Consider the following 24,140-nt stretch of genomic DNA (forward strand, 5'->3'; position numbering starts at 1 on the left):
AAGAGGGGGGGGCCCCGCCAAACAAAAAAAAAAAAAAAAAAAAAAAGAATTGCACTTAAAATCAAGGAATACCTATTTTAATGGGCATGCAGAAGCCTCCAAAAGACTTAAAATTTCCAAAATAGTGCCCAAAAAAGACTATAGGACTGACATAATTCCTACTGCTCCCCTCCATCCTCCTTTATTTGAATATTCATTCTGGTAATCTTCTGTCTGAATTGCCTCTCCACTCTGAAGAAACTATTAATTAGTTACCTTTTATTAATAAAATAAGAGCTTAGCTTGGCTTTCTGCCTACCTAGGGCAAGCAGGCTGTCAGTTTTTTCCTTTCGCTATCTTTGGGGGTAACTCTGGATCCTAGAAAGGTAGTAACCTTTGCACCTTCTTTGAGGATACCTCTTGGGTCCATGGAGTTCTTTAATACTGCCAGAAACATTTACCATTTAAACAGGCTGAAAACTGACAAGCTATTGATGATGTCATTTAGGTTTCAAACCAATTCCTTGAGGAATCAAGAGCAATTCTTTTCATCTTACAAATCTAGATATGCAGTTCTAGAGGCGATTCAAAGTTCACCTATTCCTTTTACCAATCTCCAAACCGCCCCTATTTTATCTTAAAAGGCTTATAACTTGCATTCTTTCCCTGTGCCTCTGAGATGTAAATGTTAAAGTACAAACTTCAGGGAGGTAAGTTTTATCAGAAGAAAAAAAAAAAGGGGAAAGGTCATTTGAAATTTAGGACCAAAAAAAACAACTTAAATTCAACTCTTTTAATAACTAGTAAAACAGATGTGATAAGGTCTCTGCATCCATCTGTATGTTCGTGTGTATCTACATATACGTGTGTTAAAGATGTATGGTATTGTTAAAACTCATTTACAAAAGAGTTCTATTTAGCTGGCTTAAACAAACAAGCATTTATATAAATTTAGTCTTCATAGAAAGTCTCAAAAATATAATAGAGGCTAATCCAAATGTTTTTCTGTTTTATATATCCTGGGAAAATATTTTGTATCAAAGTTAATTTAAAGTTGCTGGTTTAATTAAAATAGAATGTGTCTAGAATTACACTGAATATAATACAGGCACACAAATTTTATTCTACATGGGTTTATTAGTCAAATAAGTCCATGTTATCTCTGTTACAAAATTTGTCAGCAAAAAATTAAAAAAAAAAAAAGCTTGGGGTGATGGCTGACTTTGTCTAATGTCTCATGAAGTTTTCATGGGTAATCTAAACATAATAGTTGGGAGCAAGTGATTTAGATAGATGTAAGTGGGATAAGAATTTTTAGGTAAACTTTTTTCTGCAATAATTATATTTTATGGTATGTGTACTTAGTCTCTCTTTAATAACTTACACCCTTAGCATTTTGCTAAATTAAATGTTAGAAGTTCATTGAATATCTAGATCACTTCTAAATAATATAAAATACTAAAACATTAATTACTGAACGTAGATTTTTACCTACTTTTGGTTTCCTTTTGCAGAGGAACTAAAGATATTTGGCTCTATTAGTATATATGGTTTGTGCCACATTAAAAATTTTACTATGAAGAAGCATGTATTTCTAAAAATTATGAAATGTATTCACAAATTTGCTAATCTAAAGAATGCTAGTGGAATAGTTCACAACTGCTTACTAAGTTTTCACTATAAATTAAGTTTTCTAAGGGTTAAGAATTCTAATATATGCAATTAAAAATAATAAGAAACAACTCTGTATGCAAGGAAAATTGGATATGTTTTGGAGTTTTTTTGTTTTTTTTTTTTGGTTAAAAGGGTATGAAGTATGGAGATACATTTTGTTGAGGGAAATAAAAGTGATTTTGCTCTAAAGTAAAACTAGTTATTTCAAAATGGGAAGAAAAAAAAAGGACAAACTATGGATATAGGAAGTTAAGAAGAATGAAAGAGAGAAACAGAAAAAGAGAGGGAAAATGAGGAAATCTTGTGTGGTCAAGTTGGCTAAAAATTAAATTGTTATTATAAGTGTTTTAAAATAAGCTTTAATACCAGTAGTATACTTATGTAAAACTAAAACTTAATTTTCTTTCCTCTGTTAAAAGGACAAAGTTTTATTAGATTTACTAATAAATGAGATCTACTCTTAATAAGAAATTTAAACAAAGTTTTTTCTTTATCTTTAAAATAACCTGCCTGGAAAGCAAAGATTTTGTGCTTTATCAAAATAATTTTTTGTGTTTTATATCTTTATTATCAGGTCTTTGATTACTTAAGTAAACTGAGTCTTCTCAATATTAAAAGAGCAAAGTTTGGCTCAGAAGTATGTAACTTATTGCATTTGCTCTTGAAATCTTTTATTGTCACTTTGGATAATTAAGTGGATAATTAAGTATTGTTTCATAATGATCTGTGATCCTTTTTAGCCAAGTGTCCAAAACCTTTTGAAGTTTTTGGCAAACTTCCCCAAATCAAATTCTAAGTGAAGTCTTTTTGACCTGGAAATAACTTTGGGATTTTCCATAGGGCCTTTGGAAAAATCAGAAAAGATTTCTTCTTTCTCCTTATAAAAAGAGAGATGTTACACTAATTAGGCTTATTTGATATGTTAAATTACATGGGAAAAATCATCAAACAAGTAATACTGAGCCTTCTTTATGTTATATTTGTATAGATACATGTTATAAGTGTTACAGAAATGGGATAAAATTCCTGGAAATCTATTATTTCTTGGTATGATGTTATCAGTCATAATTGTAATTATTATCTTAAACATTACATATTACAAAAATAACCAAATTTCCTTGTCAATTCCATTATAATGAATTCTCATCAGATCTTTAATAATGGGCATTTTAAGGATTTTGTCATTTACAGATAGTTAATTTTTTTATTCTGATGCTTTTGCGAAAACGTTCCTACAAAATTGCTTCATCTTCAGAGAAATCCATAAAAAGGACTCTGACAGGTATTCTAGAATACAGGTTTCTGACACGCAGGCTCAGCGGCCATGGCTCATGGGCCCAGCCGCTCCGTGACATGTGGGATCTTCCTGGACCGGGGCACGAACCCGCGTCCCCTGCATCGGCAGGCGGACTCCCAACCACTGCACCACCAGGGAAGCCCTCTGATCATTTTAAGATCATAAAACTAAACTGAGTAAGAATTTCCAGAGCTAGTGGAAAAACTAGATTCAAACAGAGCAAGTATTAATTACATTGGATTAAATAAAATGAGGAGGATGATTGATTATAATTTGTATGACTTTTAAAACACTGCTGGTTCCTTAATGCTTTGGTTTTCCAGATTTAAAGAAATCTTTTCACTTAAGCAATCTATGACTTACAGCAATTGATACACTATACCTTTGTAAACAAAAATGACATTTTTTTCTACATGATCTCTCCAGAATTTAGAAACTCTTAATGTATTCTTTTCATGGCAATATAGGTGGTCATTCACATAAGTTCAATAAGAATCTGTTCTCCTGTAATGGAACACAACTGGAAACATTGACCATATTACCAAGGCTTGGACTGAATTGTCACATTTGAGAGAGATGTACATAGACTCAGAGAGTACCTTGCTTCCAAGGTTCCAGCAAAGCAATCTTAAAAAGAGCTTGTATAGTCAATCACTATTCTTGCTGCACTTATGTAAATAATCAAGGCAAATTTAATGCAAACAAATTAAGTTTTAGTAGGATTATCCTTAAAAAGATTTTTTAAAAAAAGCAGGAGGGGCTTCCCTGGTGGCGCAGTGGTTGAGAGTCCGCCTGCCGATGCAGGGGACACGGGTTCGTGCCCCGGTCCGGGAAGATCCCACATGCCGCGGAGCGGCTGGGCCCGTGAGCCATGGCCACTGAGCCTGCGTGTCCGGAGCCTGTGCTCCGCAACGGGAGAGGCCACAACAGTGAGAGGCCCGCGTACCAAAAAAAAAAAAAAAAGCAGGAATAACTACTTAAATTTATTAACTGCTTAATAAATTATGTTTGTACCTTTATCTATATTAGATTCTAATCCTGCTAATTATCTTTAAGGATTTGTTATATACCTGTAAACTGGACTGGATCCTGAATTTTTCTACTTTCCTCAAATATCTGGCTACAACTTTCCAAACTAATGTTTCCAGTTTTCTCCCACCCTTCTGAATTGGAATCACTAAGAACAAAGACTGCCCTTGAATCTCCTTGCACGGGACTATACCAGGTCCTCCTCACTACCCAGATGGCAGCCAAACTTCAGGGTCTTAAAGCTTGGATACACATCTCACAGCTGAAGAAGACTCCACCTGACATCTGGTCTTATACAAATGCTGGAAATCTCCAAATGAAATTGACTGGGAAGAGAAGTAGCTGACACTGAGGTAGATGCTTCCTTCCAAGACACCACGTCAAGACTTCGTACTTCAACTGAACAACAAGAAACTTTTTTTTTTCTTTCCCTTTCTTTTACTCTGGTGTTGGCCTGGAAAGGTAACACCATCATCTGTATCTTCCAGACCACCGCTAAGGGAGGTAACCTCTGAAATTTAAAACAACTACTATTTCAGGCTAGGAGAAAACCTAACTGACGTCTAGCTTGAACAGGCAAATGCAACTATCCCTGCGAGTGAACCTATTAACAGTGCCACCTTGGTGGAAGTGATTTGTGTCCCGACAGGATTTATCTTTGTCTGTGGTGGTTGTCATTCTTCTTATGTACCTAGACAGCTGGTACATATCAGGCAATGTCTCTTAGGTTATCTAACTGTTCCCCTAAATGTTCACAAACAAACTGAGACACCTCATTGGTTGACTCCCCTGGATTTACATCACTGAGTTAGAAAGGAATTATCAAGAGGTATTCATGACTCAGGATTCACTTCCTTTAGCAGGGCCATACTTCCCCAGTTAAGAATATATGTAAATGAGAGGAAAAAAAAAAAGAGTATATGTAAATGAGACTAGATCAGGAACGTTTCCTTAACTCTTGAAAATATTGAAACATATTGAAAAATCCTCTGTTAGAGCAATAGCTGTCCAACAAAAAAATCTTTAGGCTTTCTGGCCCAAGTTGTTCTTGATAATAATATAGCCCTTGATTCTCTTTTAGCTGAGCAAGGAGGTGTCTGCACTGTGGCCAATACCACCTGCTGCACCTGGAGTAACACTTCTGGGGAAGCTGAAATTCAGTTCCATAAGATCACTGAGCAAGCCACTCCTCTTGGCTTAAAAGAGTGACTTCTGCCATGGAGTCTTTCTTTGACTTATTTGATTTGATTGGTTTGGGTCTTGGGGACCATGGCTCCAAAGTGCACTCCAGACATTGGGAATTATCCTGCTTGTTAGAATCAGAGTACTCTCCCTCATGTGCTGTATTCTCTCAAAAGCATTAAATGCAGGGCTTCTCTGGTGGCACAGTGGTTGAGAGTCCGCCTGCCGATGCAGGGGACACGGGATCGTGCCCCGGTCCGGGAAGATCCCACATGCCGCGGAGCGGCTGGACCCGTGAGCCATGGCTGCTGAGCCTGCGCATCCAGAGCCTATGCTCTGCAATGGGAGAGGCCACAACAGTGAGAGATCCGCGTACCGCAAAAAAAAAAAGCATTAAATGCATGCTCACAACTGCTAACTATCAAGTCTCCCTAAGACTAGAACATCAGAAAAGAGACAAAGCGAATGACCAACTTAAAAATTGTGAACCTGAAGCTGATGCCTGTGACTATCACAGAGATTAAGCAAAAAAACATTATGACCTGTGAGTACCACACAGAGGATCAACGGAAGCTGGGAGAACTACAGAGAGGTATGTGATAGTGGCATTTAATGCCTTACATTTTGATCACATCTCTCAGATAAGCTGAGAGTCTGATCAAAAGGGGAAAATTGTTAAAAAGAAACAGCAGGCCCAAAACGGAGTCACCTGTGCTAAACCCCATGTAAGCAAATCAAAACTTAATAACTAACCTATTGCAGTTTCAATCCCTGCTCCAGGAATGCAACCTTTAACCAGTCAGTCTTGAATTATCTGGTCAGCACTAGTGAGGTAATCCACCCCATAGGCCCTTTTGTTCCCCTTAGGGGGGCAACCTTGTCTGAAACAATGCATTCTTTGCTAATAATTTCCTTTGTCCGCCCCCTTTCTACCTTTAAAAAATCTTTTCTTTTCTACAGCTTGGTGTAGCTTCTTTCTATTTGCTAAGTCGGATGACACTTGATTTATGAAGTATTTAATAAAGCCAATTTGATCCTTAAATTTACTCAATTGAATTTTTGTTGTTTAACAATACATATGTTCATATGTGAATCTTTTGGTAGGGGGAGGATAAATAGCTTTTGTCAGAGTCTCAAAGGTACCCATGACCTCAAAAAGATGAAGGAACCAAAGTAAAGCCCAAAAGGCACATTATAGATTATGGGAACTGCACTGTTTTATTCACTCTTCCAGGCCTGGAGGACCCAGGATCTCCTGGTGAGCTGTCAGCTCTTTAACTTGAGTTTATATCAGTTTCTCCTCAGTTAAACAAAAATGGTAGTATCCTTTCACGAAGAGAAAAATTGACACGTGATTGCATTAGCTTGGCCTGCCCTTCCCCAACATCTGAAAAAATTCTCCCACTCAGTCAAAAATTGGCTCAATGCTGTCCTCACCATATTGGCTTCCCTGGACCTTCCTCTCTATCCCCAAATGGGTGAGCTCCATGTCCTCTGTAATCTCATCACACTTAACTCAGGATTCTAATTGTTTGGTTATATATTCTAGATCCTTATTGACCATGAGCTCTCTGAGGAGAGGAATTGTGTTATATTCTCCTTTGCTTCTCATCACTTCCCTGACATGCAGTGCCCATAGTATATCCATTAGGATAGATAAAAATGAGAAGGTCTTGGTCCTTCTCAAGCCCTTGCAGACTCCAGTGGGAAAGAGATTCTGGAGAAAATCCCCACTCTCTAGAAACCCTCTCCTCCACGTACACACAAACACACACAACATCACAACCCAATTTCTAGTTCAAAAGAAAGTATAATAGAAAGTTTGCCCATATGGAAGAGAAAGAATTAAGTATGAAGACTCAAGGTCATTTGAGATAGAAAATAAGAATCAATTGACTTTTGTTAAAATACAGGATATAAAATTTTGTAAGCTAGCTACGATGTAAAAATGAGGTTTTTCGTAGAGGTAAGCACCCACTGCCCACAGGGCACAACCCCATGATGACCTGTTGATCACTACCACATGGTCTGAAAGGGCCGCTCCCCTGGGGGGTTGTGAGGAGGTGTGTGCAAGCTGGAGCATCTGACTCCCAGGGACCCATTCATCATCTCAGGGGATAAGGGCAGGGGTGTCAAACTGAGAAGGTCTGGTTGATGGAGCAGGAAGGCAGCGGCCCCCAGAGCAAGCCTGCTGTGTGGATAAAGGACACCGCACTCTGCTCCTTGTGGGTCCAGCCACAGCCAAGCTCAGACAGGCAGCACATCATTCTATGTGCTCAGGCAGAGGATGCACACACCCCGTTCTTACCATCAGGTCCTAAGTCCCCTCCCTGGCTTTTCCATCCCTTCATGTGGTCACCAGAGGTGAGGGGTAAAGAAATGAGATGGTATATCTGCAGAGGTGGAGCAGCCTGTGTTACCAGAACAGAACATGTGAAGCTGAGAGAAGAGAGAGATGACAGAGAAGATACACATCAAGCTAAGACGTTGGGACTTTATCCTTGATGAGCAGAGAGAGGTGGTGAGTGCAAGACTGACGAGGGCAGGGATTTGTGTTGTAGAAAGTTAACTCTGGGAGCAGCCATGGGAGGGATGGATTTGAATTCATCTGACCTGGGCAGGGAGACCAGTGTCAGTCTCTTGGGAGTCACCCTCCTAGGAGAGGGTGTCAGTACTCCTGAAACACTTACTGAATGGAAGAATCAGCCTGCCATCAATCAGTCTGCTTAACTTTCACACCAGGAAAAACACTGAACCAAGTTTTCCAGGGATAAAATTAGAAATGGACGATGCTAAATTTGCCAATGATAATCAGCAGAGTTGAATCAAGGACGAGCCTTGTCAAACCACGTATACTGTCTTTCATGACATGGCAGGCCTGCAAAGCCAGGTCAAGAGACCCTCACGGCCTCTTGGGATTACCTCGGGCCCATCTGGGCAACTTACTCCTCAGGTAAGCTGAAAACATATGCTCATGCCACAATCGCTCTTCTGCATACAACTGCTCAAAAGGTCAAACCCCCTGATTTAGATTCCACCTGGAAGCAGAGATAAAGTGCCGAAGGAAAGGAATTGAGACTGGGGATATTTAACATTTACACCAATCATCAGTGATGAGGAAAAAGTGCACATTAGTCTTCCAGATGATACCCTTGCTGGTTAAAAATAAGTCACGTACTAAGAATGAAAAAGAATCAGCCATAATGAAGAAGTGACAAAATTTGTATAAAAAATTAAAGCCAAAACAAACCCCTGAATTTCAAGAAAGGGGGTGCCAGGAGAGTTATTGATGAGCCAGGCTGGGCTCAAAGAAATAGCCTTCCTGGCTCCTGACACCTGCTTGGTCCCAAGGATATGATGATCTACCACACAACAGGTGAGAGCTTGGGGCAGCAGTAAACAGAGAGAGGACAGCACTTCTAAAACTTGCTTAATCCTAAGCATCACTTGGGGCAAGTGAAACAATAAAAAATGTATATATTGGTCTGTGCCCCTGGTTCCTGACACTGAGCTCCTAAATCCCTTGGAATTTCCTGGATGATAGGAGTGCCTTTTATTCTAATGAGGTGACTCTTGGTGGCTCCTTGGATGGTTTCAGGATGGGGGCTGGTTACCAGAAAGACCAAGCCATGATTAGAAGCTTGGAACTTTCAGCCCCACACCCACCCCACTCCCCGCCCCTGGAAGGGGAGAGGGGCTGGAGATTGAGTTAATGATCAATCATGTCTACATGATGAAGCCTCAGTAAAAATCCCCAAAGTAAGGCCTTCAGAGAGCTTGTGGGTTAGTGAACACATCCATGTGCTGGGAAAGTGGATACACACCCTAACTCCATGGGACAGAAGCACCTACTCTTGGGGCCCTCCCAGACTTTGCCCTATGTATCTCCTCATCTGGCTGCTCTTCTATATCCCTTATCATATCTTTTATTAAATAAAAATTGGTAAATATGTTTCCCTGAGCTCTGTGAGCTGTTCTAGCAAATGATCCAACCCAAGGAGAGAGTCATGGGATTCATAGCCAGTCAGTCAGAAATACAGGTGACAACCTAGGACTTGCAATTGACTTTTGAAGTGGGGTGCGGGGGAGTCTTGTGGGACTGAGCCCTTAACCTGTGGGGTCTGATGCTATCTCCAGGCAGACAGTGTCAGAACTGAGTTAAATTGTAGGACATCGACCTGGTGTTGGATAATGGCTTGATGTGTGGAAAACACACAAACCTGGTGTCAAAAGTGAAGTGTGGTAGTAATGCAAGAGTAAAGGAGAAACACTTTGCAGGGCACTAAAATTACTGATTTCCAGGTCCTCCCATAGAGAGGCTGAGTCAGCAGTCCCCAGTGGGCACCATTTGACTCTTGGATTAGACAAGTTTGTTCCCCTTGGCCAGAAGCGAAAACACATCTATCCACAGGCAGAATCCTGGCTTCTGCCTTCACTCTAATTAATTAGAATTAAGATAATGCTGGACATTTATTAAATTGACTGCTACCTGCTGGGGGCTGTGTTAAGAGCTATATATGTATTTTCACACTGAATCCTCCAATGTCCTTATCAAGAAGGTGCTGCCATTTCACCAATGTTTCAGATCAGAAAACTGAGGTCTGAGTTTACAACATTCGGTCAAGGTCGCAGAGCTAGTAAATGGCAATGCCAGGCCCCAACAGAAATCATTTCCTGAAGGGAGTCAGAAGCCTGGGGTCAAGTTCGCAACTCTGCCATCCCTGGAGGACTGACTGTATCTTGCTGTGGGCCTGAACCTCATCTGTACAGTGGGGCTATTTCTGCCTCCCTCAGAGTTGGCGTGAGAAGAAAAGGAGCGTGTGCAGAAGTGCTTCATGAAGCACAAGGGGCTTCAGTTGTGGAGTGTGCACTCCTCGGTGAATTTTACTTGCTGTTAGCACATTTGTAATTCAGATGAACAGGTGCTGATAGAATTGTGATTAAGAAAATATCAGGGAGAGGAGCTTCAAGATGGCGGAAGAGTAAGATGTGGAGATCACCTTCCTCCCCACAGATACACCAGAAATACATCTACACGTGGAACACCTCCTACAGAACACCTACTGAACGCTGGCAGAAGACCTCAGACCTCCCAAAAGGCAAGAAACTCCCATGTACCTGGGTAGGGTAAAAGAAAAAAGGAAAAAACAGAGACAAAAGGATAGGGACGGTACCTGCACCAGTGGGAGGGAGCTGTGAAGGAGGAAAGGTTTCCACACACTAGGAAGCCCCTTCGCAGGTGGAGACTGTGGGTGGCGGAGAGGGGGAAGCTTCAGAGCCACAGAGAAGTGCACAGCAACGGGGTTGAAGAGGGCAAAGCGGAGAGATTGCCGCATAGAGGATCAGTGCCGACCAGCACTCACTAGCCCAAGAGGCTTGTCTGCTCACCCGCCGGGGCGGGCAGGGGCTGGGAGCTGAGGCTGGGGCTTTGGAGGTTGGATCCCAGGGAGAGGACTGGGGTTGGCGACGTGAACACAGCCTGAAGGGGTTAGTGCACCATGCCTAGCCGGGAGGGAGTTCGGGAAAAAGTCTGGACCTGCCTAAGAGGCAAGAGACCATTGTTTTGGGGTGCAGGAGGAGAAGGGATTCACAGCACCGTCTAAACAAGCTTCAGAGAAGGGCACGAGCCATGGCTATCAGCGAAGACCCCAGAGACGGGCATGAGACGTTAAGGCTGCTGCTGCTGCTGCTGCAGCCACCAAGAAGCCTGTGTGCAAGCACAGGTCCCTATCCACACCTCCCCTACCAGGACCCTATGCAGCCCACCACTGCCAGGGTCCTGTGATCCAGGGACAACTTCCCCGTTAGAACACATGGTGCGCCTTGGGCTGTTGCTATGTCACACTGGCCTCTGCCACCATAGGCTCTCCCTGAATTCCATACCTCTCCCTCCCCCCGGCCTGAGTGAGCCACAGCCCCCTATTCAACAGCTCCTTTAACCCCCTTCTGTCTGGGCGAAGAACAGACACCAGAGGATGACCTACATGCAGAGGCGGGTCCAAATCCAAAGCTGAACCCCAGGAGCTGTGCAAACAAAGAAGAGAAAGGGAAATTTCTCTGTGCAGCCTCAGGAGCAGCAGATTAAATCTCCATAATCAACTTGATGTACCCTGCATCTGTGGAATACCTGAATAGACAATGAATCATCCCAAAATTGAGGTGGTGGCCTTTGGGAGCAACTGTAGACTTTGGGTTTGTTGTATGCGACTGACTAGTCTCTGATTTATATGGTTATCTTAGTTCAGTTTTTAGCACTTGTTATCATGGGTGGATTTGTTTATTGATTTGGCTGCTCTCTTCTTTTTAAAAAATTTTTTTAATAATTAAAAAAATTTTTTAGTTTAATAATTTTATTTATTTTTCTTTCTTTCTCTTTTTTCTCCCTTTTTTTTCTGAGCTGTGTGGCTGACAGGGTCTTAGTGCTCTGGCCAAGTGTCAGGCCTGAGCCTTTGAGGTGGGAGAGCTGAGTTCAGGACATTGGGCCACCAGAGACCTCCTGGCCCCACATAATATCAATCAGCAAGAGCTCTCCCAGAGATCTCCATCTCAATGCTAAGACCCATCTCCACTCAATGACCAGCAAGCCCCAGTGCTGGAAACCCACTGCAGAACAACTAGCAAGACAGGAACACAAGTCCACCCATTAGCAGAGAGTTTGCCTAAAATCATAATAAGTTCACAGACACCCCAAAATACACCACTGGACGTGGTCCTGCCCAACAGAAAAACAAGATCCAGCCTCATCCACCACAACACAGGCACCAGTCCCCTCCACCAGGAAGCTTACACAACCCACTGAACTAATCTTACCCACTGGGGGCAGACACCAAAAACAACAGGAACTACAAACCTGCCTGTGAAAAGGAGACCCCAAACACAGTAAGTTAAGCAAAATGAGAAGACAGAGAAATATGCAACAAATGAAGGAGCAAGGTAAAAACCCACCAGACCAAACAAACGAAGAGGAAATAGGCAGTCTACCTGAAAAAGAATTCAGAGTAATGACAGCAAAGATGATCCAAAACCATGGAAACAGAATGGAGAAAATAAAGAAACCTTTAACAAGGACCTAGAAGAACTAAAGAGCAAACAATGATAAACACCACAATAAATGAAGTTAAAAATTCTCTAGAAGGAAACAATAGCAGAATAACTGAGGCAGAAGAATGGATAAGTGACCTGGAAGATAAAATAGTGGAAATAACTAGAAGCTTACACAACCCACTGAACTAATCTTACCCACTGGGGGCAGACACCAAAAACAACAGGAACTACAAACCTGCCTGTGAAAAGGAGACCCCAAACACAGTAAGTTAAGCAAAATGAGAAGACAGAGAAATATGCAACAAATGAAGGAGCAAGGTAAAAACCCAGCAGACCAAACAAACGAAGAGGATATAGGCAGTCTACCTGAAAAAGAATTCAGAGTAATGATAGCAAAGATGATCCAAAACCATGGAAACAGAATGGAGAAAATAAAGAAACCTTTAACAAGGACCTAGAAGAACTAAAGAGCAAACAATGATAAACACCACAATAAATGAAGTTAAAAATTCTCTAGAAGGAAACAATAGCAGAATAACTGAGGCAGAAGAATGGATAAGTGACCTGGAAGATAAAATAGTGGAAATAACTACTGCAGAGCAGAATAAAGAAAAAAGAATGAAAAGAGTGGAGGACAGTCTCAGACCACAACACTATGAGACTAGATATCAATTACAGGAAAAAAAAACTGTAAAAAATACAAACAAAAGGAAGCTCAACAACACACTACTAAATAAACAAGAGGTCACTCAAGAAATCAAAGAGGAAATCAAAAAATACCTAGAAACAAATGACAATTAATACTCAATGGCCCAAAACCTATGGGATAGAGCAAAAGCATTTCTAAGAGGGAAGTTTATAGCACTACAATCCTACCTCAAGAAACAAGAAAAATCTCAAAAAGCAATGTAACCTTACATCTATAGCAATTAGAGAAAGAACAACAATAACAACAAAAAACCCTAAGTTTTTTTTGAGAGAAATCATAAAGATCAGATCAGAAATACATGAAAAAGAAATGAAGGAAATGATAGCAAAGATCAATAAAACTAAAAGCTGGTTCTCTGAGAAGATAAACAAAATTGATAAACCATTAGCCAAACTCATCAAGAAGAAAAAGGAGAAGACTGAAATCAACAGACTTAGAAATGAAAAAGGAGAAGTAATAACAGACACTGCAGAAATACAAAGGATCATGAAAGATTACTACAAGCAACTATATGCCAATAAAATGGACAAATTCTTAGAAAAGCACAACCTTCAGAGACTGAGACAGGAAGAAATTGAAAATATGAACAGACACATCACAAGCACTGAAATTGAAACTGTGATTAAAAATCTTCATCAAACAAAATGCCAGGACCCGATTGATTCACAGGTGAATTCTATCAAACATTTAGAGAAGAGCTAACACCTATCCTTCTCAAACTCTCCCAAAATATAGCAGAGGGAGGAATACTCTCAAATTCTTTCTACGAGGCCACCATCATCCTGATACCAAAACAAGACAAAGATGTTACAAAAAACAAAAAACTACAGGCCAATATCACTGAAGAACATAGATGCAAAAATCCTCAACAAAATACTAGCAAACAGAATCCAACAACACATTAAAAGGATCATACACCATGATCAAGTGAGGTTTATCACAGGAATTCAAGGATTCTTAAATATATGCAAATCAATCAACGTGATACACTATATTAACAAATTGAAGGATGAAAAAAATATGATAATCTCAATAGATGCAGAAAAAGCTTTTGACAAAATTCAACACCCATTTATGATAAAAACCCTCCAGAAAGTAGGCATAGAGGGAACTTACCTCCACATAAAAAAGGCCATATGTGACAAACCCACAACCAACAGCGGTCTCAATGGTGAAAAACCAAAACCATTTCCACTAAGATCAGGAAAAAGACAAGGTTGTCCACTCTCACCATTATTATTCAACATAGTTTTGGAAGTTTTAGCCATAGCAGTCAGAGAAGAAAAAGAAATAAAAGGAATCCAAATTGGAAAAGAAGGAATAAAACTGTCACTGTTTGCAGATGACATGATACTATACATAGAGAATCCTAAAGATGCTACCAGAAAACTACTAGAGCTAATCAATGAATTTGGTAAAGTAGCAGGATACAAAATTAATGCACAGATATCTCTTTCATTCTTATACACTAATGATGAAAAATCTGAAAGAGAAATTAAGGAAACACTCCCATTTACCATTTCAGCAAAAAGAATAAAATATCTAGGAATAAACCTACCTAAGGAGTCAAAAGACCTGTATGCAGAAAACTATAAGACACTGATGAAAGAAATTAAAGACGACACAAACAGTTGGAGAGATATACCATGTTCTTGGATTGGAAGAATCAATATTGTGAAAATGACTCTACTACCCAAAGGAATCTACAGATTCAACGCAATCCCTACCAAACTACCAATGGCATTTTTCACAGAACTAGAACAAAAAATTTCACAATTTGTATGGAAACACAAAAGACCCCAAGTAGCAAAAGCAATCTTAAGAAAGAAAAACGGAGCTGGAGGAATCAGGCTCCCCAACTACAGACTATACTACAAAGCTACAGTAATCAAGACAATATGGTACTGGCAGAAATATAGATCAATGGAACAGGATAGAAAGCCCAGAGATAAACCCATGCACCTATGGTCACCTAATTTTTGATAAAGAGGCAGGAATGTACAGTGGAGAAAGGACAGCCTCTTCAATAAGTGGTGCTGGGAAAACTGGACAGTTACATGTAAAAGAATGAAATTAGAACATTCCCTAACACCATTCACAAAAATAAGCTCAAAACGGATTAAAGACCTATATGTAAGGCAAGACACTATAAAACTCTTAGAGGAAAACATAGGCAGAACACTCTATGACATAAATCACAGCAAGATCCTTTTTGACCCACCTCCTAGAGAAATGGAAATAAAAAAAATAAATAAAGAAATGGGACCTAATGAAGCTTCAAAGCTTTTGCACAGCAAAGGAAACCATAAACAAGACGAAAAGACAACCCTCAGAATGGGAGAAAATATTTGCAAATGAAACTAGTGACAAAGGATTAATCTCCAAAGTATACAAGCAGCTCATGCAGCTCAATAGCAAAAAAACAAACAACCCAATCCAAAAATTGGCAGAAGACCTAAATAGACATTTCTTCAAAAAAGATATACAGACTGCCAACAAACACATGAAAAGATGCTCAACATCACTAATCATTAGACAAATGCAAATCAAAACTACAATGAGGTATCACCTGACCTGGGTCAGAATGGCCATCATCAAAAAATCTACAAACAGTAAATGCTGGAGAGGGTGTGGAGAAAAGAGAACCCTCTTGCACTGTTGGTGGGAATGTAAATTGATATAGCCACTACGGAGAACAGTATAGAGGTTTCTTAAAAAACTAAAAATAGAACTACCATATGACCCAGCAATCCCACTACTGGGCATATACCCTGAGAAAACCATCATTCAAAAAGAGTCATATGCCACAATGTTCATTGCAGCTCTATTTACAATAGCCAAGACATGGGAGCAACCTAAATCCATCAACAGATGAATGGATAAAGAAGATGTGGCACATATATACAATGGAATATTACTCAGCCATAAAAATAAATGAAATTGAGTTATTTGTAGTGAGGTGGATGGACCTAGAGTCTGTCATACAGAGTGAAGTAAGTCAGAAAGAGAAAAACAAATACCATATGCTAACACATATATATGGAATCTAAAAGAAAAAACCCAATAGTTCTGAAGAACCTAGGGGCAGGACAGGAATAAAGACACAGAAGTAGAGTATGGACTTGAGGACATGGGGAGTGGAAGGGTAAGCTGGGACAAAGTGAGAGAGTGGCATGGACATATATACACTACCAAATGTAAAATAGATAGCTAGTGGGAAGCAGCTGCATAGCACAGGGAGATCAGCTTGGTGCCTTGGGACCACCTAGGGGGTGGGATAGCGCGGGTGGGAGGGAGACGCAGGAGGGAGGGGATATGGGGATATATGTATATGTAGAGCTGTTTCACTTTGTTATACAGAAGCAAATAACACAACAATGTAAAGCAATTATACTCTAATAAAGATGTTTAAAAAAAAGAAGAAAATATTAGGAAATACAATGGAATATTACTCAGCCATAAAAAGAAACGAAATTGAACTATTTGTAATGAGGTGGATAGACCTAGAGTCTGTCATACAGAGTGAAGTAAGTCAGAAGGAGAGAGACAAATACCGTATGCTAACACATATATATGGAATTTAAGGGAAAAAAATGTCATGAAGAGCCTAGGGGTAAGAGAGGAATAAGGACTCTAGACCTACTAGAGAATGGACTTGGGGATAGGGGGAAGGGGAAGGGTAAGCTGTGACAAAGCGAGAGAGAGGCATGGACATATATACACTACCAAATGTAAGGTAGATAGCTAGTGGGAAGCAGCTGCATAGCACAGGGAGATCAGCTCGGTGCTTTGTGATCACCTGGAGGGGTGGGATAAGGAGGGTGGGAGGGAGGGAGACGCAAGAGGGAAGAGATATGGGAACATATGTATATATATATAACTGATTTATTTTGTTGTAAAGCAGAAACTAACACACCATTGTAAAGCAATTATACTCCAATAAAGATGTTAAAAAAAAAAAAAATGTAGTCTGGGGCTTCCCTGGTGGCACAGTGGTTGAGAGTCCGCCTGCTGATGCAGGGAACACGGGTTCGTGTCCCAGTCTGGGAAGATCCCACATGCTGCGGTGCGGCTAGGCCCGTTAGCCATGGCCGCTGAGCCTGCGCATCCGGAGCCTGTGCTCCACAACGGGAGAGGCCACAACAGTGAGAGGCCCGCGTACCGCAAAAAAAAAAAAAAAAAGTAGTCTACATTGGGATTTTAAATTTTTAAAAAATGATCATCACAATGGTTCAGAAGCAAAGGATGGCTTAATGGGGAGGGAATTAGAAGTAAGGCTAAGCTACATGCGAAAAACCACATAATAGAGTCTAATTTATTTAAAATACTGAAAACTGTATGAATACATACATCTGTCAGTGTGAGTACACACATCCTTGGGGCAGTTGGCTAACATCTAGTGTATCCTCATCAAGAATCCACACCTCTGGGCTGGCTGTCACTTAGCATTTGACAGATCCTAATCAGAGATCCACACTCCAGAGGCAGCTACTACAGGCTTTGAGCTCACACTATCTCAAGCTGCCCTAGAAGGTTTGTTAATTAGCAAAGTGATCCTACAGAGAGGTTTTGTGATATTAGTGGTATTCAAGACATGCAGTTTGGTTAACAATATAGTATATCTCTTGGTCATTAAATGAACAAGAGTGTGGCATCTGGCTAGTCCAGCAGCTTATAGCCTTCATAGTTCCAGGACGCCAGTTCTGTTGTGTGTATCAACACCTTTTCTGTGGACGGTCAGATGAATCCTGTCACTAGAGCACTGTGCCCACAGTGCCTGAGGGACAGAGAGCTGTGACGTCACAAGCCTAAAGCACAAGTTGGACGTTGGTTTTTGTCCCAGCTTGTCATTAATTGTACATGGCACAGAATTCAATTATTTATTCAACGCAACTAATGTTTATTGAACCTCCACTATGTGCCAGGTGATATTCTGGACACTTGGAATATAACCACAAACAAAATAAGGATGTGACAAAGATTTTGGCCAGAGGCCTGCTCTACTGTAACATACCTCCTCGTGTCAAGAGCATGTGGGAGGATACTTACAGCCCTTACCTACCGCTAATCATCAAGGTTACCAATTTTTCCCTATAGGTGCCCTTTAGCCACAAATGGTCCAATTAACTTGATTCACAACAAGCCATCATGAAAAATTACTGACATGTGGGACTCATTCATACTGAGATAGACAGGGCTTTATCTTCTCTTAGATGCCTAGAGAGCTCTGGGCCTGTGGGAGAATAGAAGCTATCTGCCCCTACCTCCTGCAAAAAGATCACGTATGTTGCCTGGACCACCCACTGCAAACTCTGAAAATTAGCCTTTCCTTCTGGGTTCTTTGTCTCCATGTAGGCAGCCATGAATAGAGGGGGAAGATGTTATGGCACCTTTTCCAAATGTCAGACTCACACAAAATACTAATGTCTTGAGTAGGTCCACACAAAAACCTCGCAGCTAAAACTCAGTGAGGCCCTTTGTCAGAAGTAGGTTATATAGTCATAATGGTATCAGAATTCTGAGATTCTGCCCCAGGGCTTCCGTCAGCATTAGCACTTTTCTCCCTGTGCTTCTATCTATTTTCTGTGAAATTATTCTGTCTTCATTTTTAGCCTCTACTTTAGCTTTCCTTTATTCTGGGTCAAAACTTTCCTCCAGAGCTTTCTTTTGCAGCCTCCAACACACTGCCCTACAAACCTTCAGCATTCAACCATGTCTGCAAAGTCTCGATTGCTGTAACTCTGACCCCTTTTAATTCTAACTACATTGGATGACAAGCGCTGCTTCCTATTGAGTCATCTGGTAAACGGTTTACATGCTCTAAAGCATAAATGAGGCAGCCATGGAGGAAAGGGTCAAACTTCAGCTGTACACAGTAGGGGATGGGATTAGACTGAGGGAAGGATGGGAAGACCCTCTATTAAAAAGCAAGTATCATGGTAATCAAGATTTTGGCTCTAGACTACCCAGTCCTTACAAAGGGAGAGACGAAGCAAGAGCCAGTGGACGTAGCAATACCACAAAAGATGAAAGTAAGGGGTAGGCAGGGAAGAAGCCATGAAAGAATAAACTTGTTTATTAAAACTTGTCTATTAAAGGAGACCTACCAATTTCCAGTCATTATTAAAGAGGAGTCAATGGCTGGCCCATTAGAATAAAGAGTCTAGCAGCCTAAAGGGCTCACAGGGTTCATCTAGTCTAATACCCCACACTTGCAAAGAGAGAAATAAAGCCTGGAGCACCACCTTGCCCAAGATTTAGCAAATAAAAATATAGAACAACTGGTTATATTGGAATTGCAGGTAAACAACAAGCAATTTTTTAGTATAAGTATGTCCCAAGTATTTCATGGGACATACTTATACTGAAAAATTCTCTATCTTGTAGTTTATATATTTTATTTGTCAATCCTACCTCACTCTGCAAAGGCTACTTGGTCAGTTAGTGACAGACCCAGAACAAGAATCCTGCCTTCTGTCTTTTGGGAGGACAGGAATGACTGAGAGTGTTCCAGGAGTCCATCACACACCTGAGAGGTCACTGCTAATATGTCACCTCTGCTTATAGGTCCTTGAATGGTCCTAAGTAAATTAACCTTTGAAAAAGACAAATTCCATTCAATGTGCTATTTACCTTTTTAACCTTGACATATCCAGTATTGGTTTCGGGATCTGTTTCAATCTCCAAATGTCCCTCACTGTCTCCTTGTGTAATTCGGTACAGGATTTTAGAACTTCCCGTATATGGTTCATCAGCATCGGTGGCCTGGATGGTTAAGATGACAGTTCCAATGGCTGTATCTTCAGGGAGAGTTAGGTTTCCATACTAAGAAGGAAACAGGGGAAGGAAACAATGAGAATGTCCGTTGCCATCGAGTACAATTGTCAAAGGGCAAACTTGTCTCCTTGGTTTCAGAATGGACACAAGTCACAGTTTGCATCAATACTTACCAAGCATGTTTTTTTCTATTAATGAGTGGGTTACAGTTGATTTTGACATCAGTCATACTTGTAGACTGATATCCATTGTACCAGGAAACACAACGTCTCAGAGATCTACTGATAGGATTCTAAAACATATCCCTCCACTCACATCCAATATGTTAATAACCGTAATTACCATTATAGTTGAGACAAATAGATAGCTACTATGTATTGCGTACCTACAATGTGGCAGGCACTTTACATTATTTTAATTAATTCTTAAATCAATCAGGGAATAGTGGTTAAGAGCCTGAACTTCAGAGTTAAATGGCCTGGGTATGAATCCTAGGCTTGTCACTTATGACCTGGGTGAACTGAAATAAGTTATCTAATTTTTTAAAGTCTCAGGTTCATCATCTGTCCTTGGAGATGATAATGATGATAACAATAATAATAACAGGACCTACTTCATGTGTGCTGTGGTGATTTACAGAGACGATGCATATAAAACCCCTGAATGCCTGGCACATAATAAGTGGTCAATAAAGATAAGCAACAAAACAAAGCACCCGGGCTTCCCTGATGGCACAGTGGTTGAGAGTCCGCCTGCTGATGCAGGGGACGCGGGTTCGTGCCCCGGTCCGGGAAGATCCCGCATGCCACGGAGCAGCTGGGCCCGTGGGCCATGGCCGCTGAGCCTGCGCGTCCGGAGCCTGTGCTCCACAACGGGAGAAGCCACAGCAGTGAGAGCCCCCCCCACAAAAAAAGCACCCTACTGAGTAGCTATATTATCATCTCCATTTGACAGAGGAGCAAAAGACTGGAGAGGTAAAACCCACCCAAGACCACACAGCTCGCTGGTCACAGAATTGGGATTCAAACCAGTGTCTGTCCAACTCCAAAGCAGGTGCTCTTAATTAACACTGACCTAGACCATCTTCCACTCCTCCGCTGAAAATCCCCCAGATCATGTCTCTTGGCATGATGATCACGAAGATGGTAACAGGCAGGGTCCAGGAAAGGACCACAGCAAGGAAAGAAGTGGACTCACCTTTCTAAGGCCCAGTTTGCCTTTCCAAGCTCTGAGATTCCCAAAGCAGGACTCTTACCCTCAATCTAAAAACACTGTCTAGATGTAATGCAAGGAAACTACAACACACAGAAAGGATCAAACGCCCAAGAGGATGGAGGCAGAGTAGAAACAGGCTCTTACTCTCACACTTGCTTAACCTCAGTGCCTACTATACAAGTTATATTGTCACACTTTTTACCTCCTCAAACCCTCCCATAAATCAATTCCCGTTCTTTGCCACTGTCTTATCCCTATTGTGATTTATGAACATCGTCACAAGGCTCTGGGCCGCCTCATAAACTGACTTCAAACATAACAATCTACCCAAAAAGGCTTCTCTCTTCTCCAGAATAAATAAATAGAGGCATCCATTTTAAGGGAAGCATCGATCAAACTATCCCCACATTAATAATAAGTTAACTTGAATTCTTCTTGATATACTCAACTGATCCTTTTTCTCCTGCTCTTTTTTCCCAATTCTAATTCTTGCAGATGTCTTGGGCACATTTTTTGGCATAAACCAGAGATTCGTTTTTTTCTTCTCCTTTTCACTTTTCCAATAAATACAAAATGAGTTTAAATTGGCAGTATTCAAAATTTTAAACTCTGACTACACATGCTTGTTTGAGACCTAGCAGTAATCTATTTATTGTCCTGCTATACACTGGTTGTAGCTTCCAATCAGTCCTTGAAATAAAAGAGCTGTTGGCAAAAGTTTTTAATAAAAAAACCAGATGCTTCCAGATACTATAACCGTGAACGTTACTGTTCCCTGAAGAGTTCCACTGAAGACGGTGTTTGAGTTTGGTACCAGTGCATTGATTAAGATATTAAGTCTGGCATTTTCCCGAACTACTGTTTGTGTCTTTATTCCAGAAGTAGGGGTCAGGTAAATATGAACAAAGTAAAGAAAAAGCAAGGTGATAACTACTCACATCTGATTTTTCAAAGATGGGGATCTGATCATTGATATCAATAATGTCGACCTGCACAAAGCAGAGGGTCTTGAAATCTGAAAATCAAAGTCACATCAGAAATTTTCACTGAAAATCATGCATGAAAATCAGAAATCTGCAAGAAAAACAGTTGGCAAGTAAAGTGACGACCATAGCCACAATTTTACTATTGACATGCAATTTGTGTGGTGAGAGGATTCTCTGCTCCCCACCTGCACCCATGAGCAGGTCACCAAGGGCTGAAGAAAACCCCACGAGAGGCTCCCCTGGGCTTCCCACTCCCTCTACCTGCCCCCTCCTCAGTAAGGCTTGTCCCCAAGCAAGATGGCTTCTTTTCTGTGAAGCAGCCTCTCTTTTCTGGCTAGTGAAACTTATGTAGCCTTCAAAGCCCAGTACAAAACTAACCTTCTAGAAAGAGTTCTTTGAGCATCCCAGAGGGTTGTCTTTCCTACTCTGAACACTTCCAGCACTTACCGTCCTATATCCCTTCTGCCCCCCGCCCAAAGGGAAGGCCCAAGTGAGGGAGGAAAGGTACAATTAGCCCCCTTCAAAAGGCCTTGCTGTCCAGCCTACAGAGGCAGAGGTAGCTCATAGAACTCTGGGAGATGGCATAGGCTTTGAGGGTTGGGTTTGACAATTCAGAGACCTAGTCAGAGACAGCAGGTTCAACCTAGGTCCAAGATGAGCATGGAGTACAGGTGGGGATGGGATCCCCAGGGAAATATCCACAGTGAGAACCAACATGATAGGTTTTTTGTTGGGGTTTCCATTGTTCTAGCTATGAAGTAGTGTATTATACAAGGGCTAAGACTCTGGGCTTTGGAGCCCCACTGTTCAAATTCTGTCTCTGCTACTTATCAGACATGTGAGAGCTTGGAAATGTCACTCAAAATCTCTGTGCAGTAGTCAGATTATCTAAAAAATGTAGATTGCAACAGAGCCAAGGTTCTCGTCCTAACTAACATTGTTAGCACTCTCTATGTACCAGGCACCATATTAAGTGCTTTGCTTGCATGACTCATTTCATCTTCATTCTAACTCTGTGATGTAGGTACAATTATCATTCTCATTTGAGTTTGAGTTCACACTCAAATGAGTTCACACACATGATGAGTTCACACACATCATTTGAGTTCACAAATGAGGAAGCCAAAGGACAGAGAAGTTGGTGACCTGACCAAGGTCATACAACTAACTAGTGTTCAAGCCAGAATTCAAATCCATGCGTTCCTTTTCCCTCTCTGTCCACTCTCCTCCCTTCACCCTGCTTTGTGCCCCAGAGGCTGACCTTGGGAACTGCATCAGTGGGCATCCTGGCCCTCTGGGTAGAAGTTGGGTTCCACCAGTGGTAGCACTGGCAGGAGATCTAAGGAAGGGCAGGAGGAACAGGGTCAGGGTCTAGTTCCCCACTGCCAGCAGCCTCTTCTATAGTCACAGGAACAGGCTTTGTTCCTTCAGGGGATGTTACCTTCCCTCATCCCTTCTCACCTTCAGGTAAGAAAGGCTGCCATTGTGCTTCACACCCCCTGTTGGTTTCCCATAACCCCTACCCCCAGCCTTTACAAATAATCCCCTCTCTAAACACTTTTTGGTTACTTCTTTTGAGGGGGCTGTCTGTTTCCTGCTGGGATCCTGACAAATACAGTCACACAGCCTAGCTCTAAAGCTTGTGCTCGGCGCACTGGACACAAAGCCAGGCATGTAATCTAATAATAACGGTATTACAAATAAGTGGATGTTAACTCAAGTTGGGTCCAGTCCCCAGATCATTTGTAGACAGCAAGAACGGCTGAAGATTTCAGGAGGTCCCAGGGCCTGAACTCACTGGCTCCCTGCTCTGCACAGACCTTATTTGGGCCAGCAGTGGACCTCCTGGCTAACAGACCTTCCCTGATTTTAGGTAAAACTATGTTAATTACCGCCTACCAGTCTAATTTTCTACAGTACGCAACTGGATGTTTAACTCCATCAATACACATATGTAGTTATATATAAATATACTGTATAATATGGTCCGTATAGTCTATAGATGTACTCAGGTACACAGACAATTTGTAATCTGATGCTCTTGCAGCCTCAAACTGCTTCAGGTCCCCATGCATTTTCACATGGGCTTTCTTCTCCTCTGTAAGCCTTCACACTATTTTGTAACTTGTCATATTCATCCATCAAAGTTCAGAGCAATGACACCTCTTCCAGAAAGCTTTATCAGCTCTCTACCACTCTACTGAGTCCCTCATTGCCTTCATGGGCTACCTTGTATATATTTCTTACA

The 24,140-nt window shown here is 41.2% G+C and overlaps 1 protein-coding gene across 1 annotated transcript in view; it reads right to left on the reverse strand.

Annotated features, from left to right (window-relative positions):
• Positions 1 to 24,140, reverse strand: part of CDH17 (cadherin 17) — a 91,956-nt gene that overhangs the window by 18,261 nt on the left and 49,555 nt on the right. The window contains exons 11-12 of the mRNA XM_024765432.1: positions 21,845 to 21,921; positions 19,548 to 19,739 (exon numbers count right to left, since the gene is read on the reverse strand). Coding sequence (XP_024621200.1) covers positions 19,548 to 19,739; positions 21,845 to 21,921 — 269 coding nt within the window. The remainder of the gene's footprint in view (positions 1 to 19,547; positions 19,740 to 21,844; positions 21,922 to 24,140) is intronic.

Source organism: Neophocaena asiaeorientalis, unplaced genomic scaffold, assembly GCF_003031525.2.
Source record: "Neophocaena asiaeorientalis asiaeorientalis breed wild unplaced genomic scaffold, Neophocaena_asiaeorientalis_V1.1 scaffold353, whole genome shotgun sequence".
NCBI lineage: Eukaryota > Metazoa > Chordata > Mammalia > Artiodactyla > Phocoenidae > Neophocaena > Neophocaena asiaeorientalis.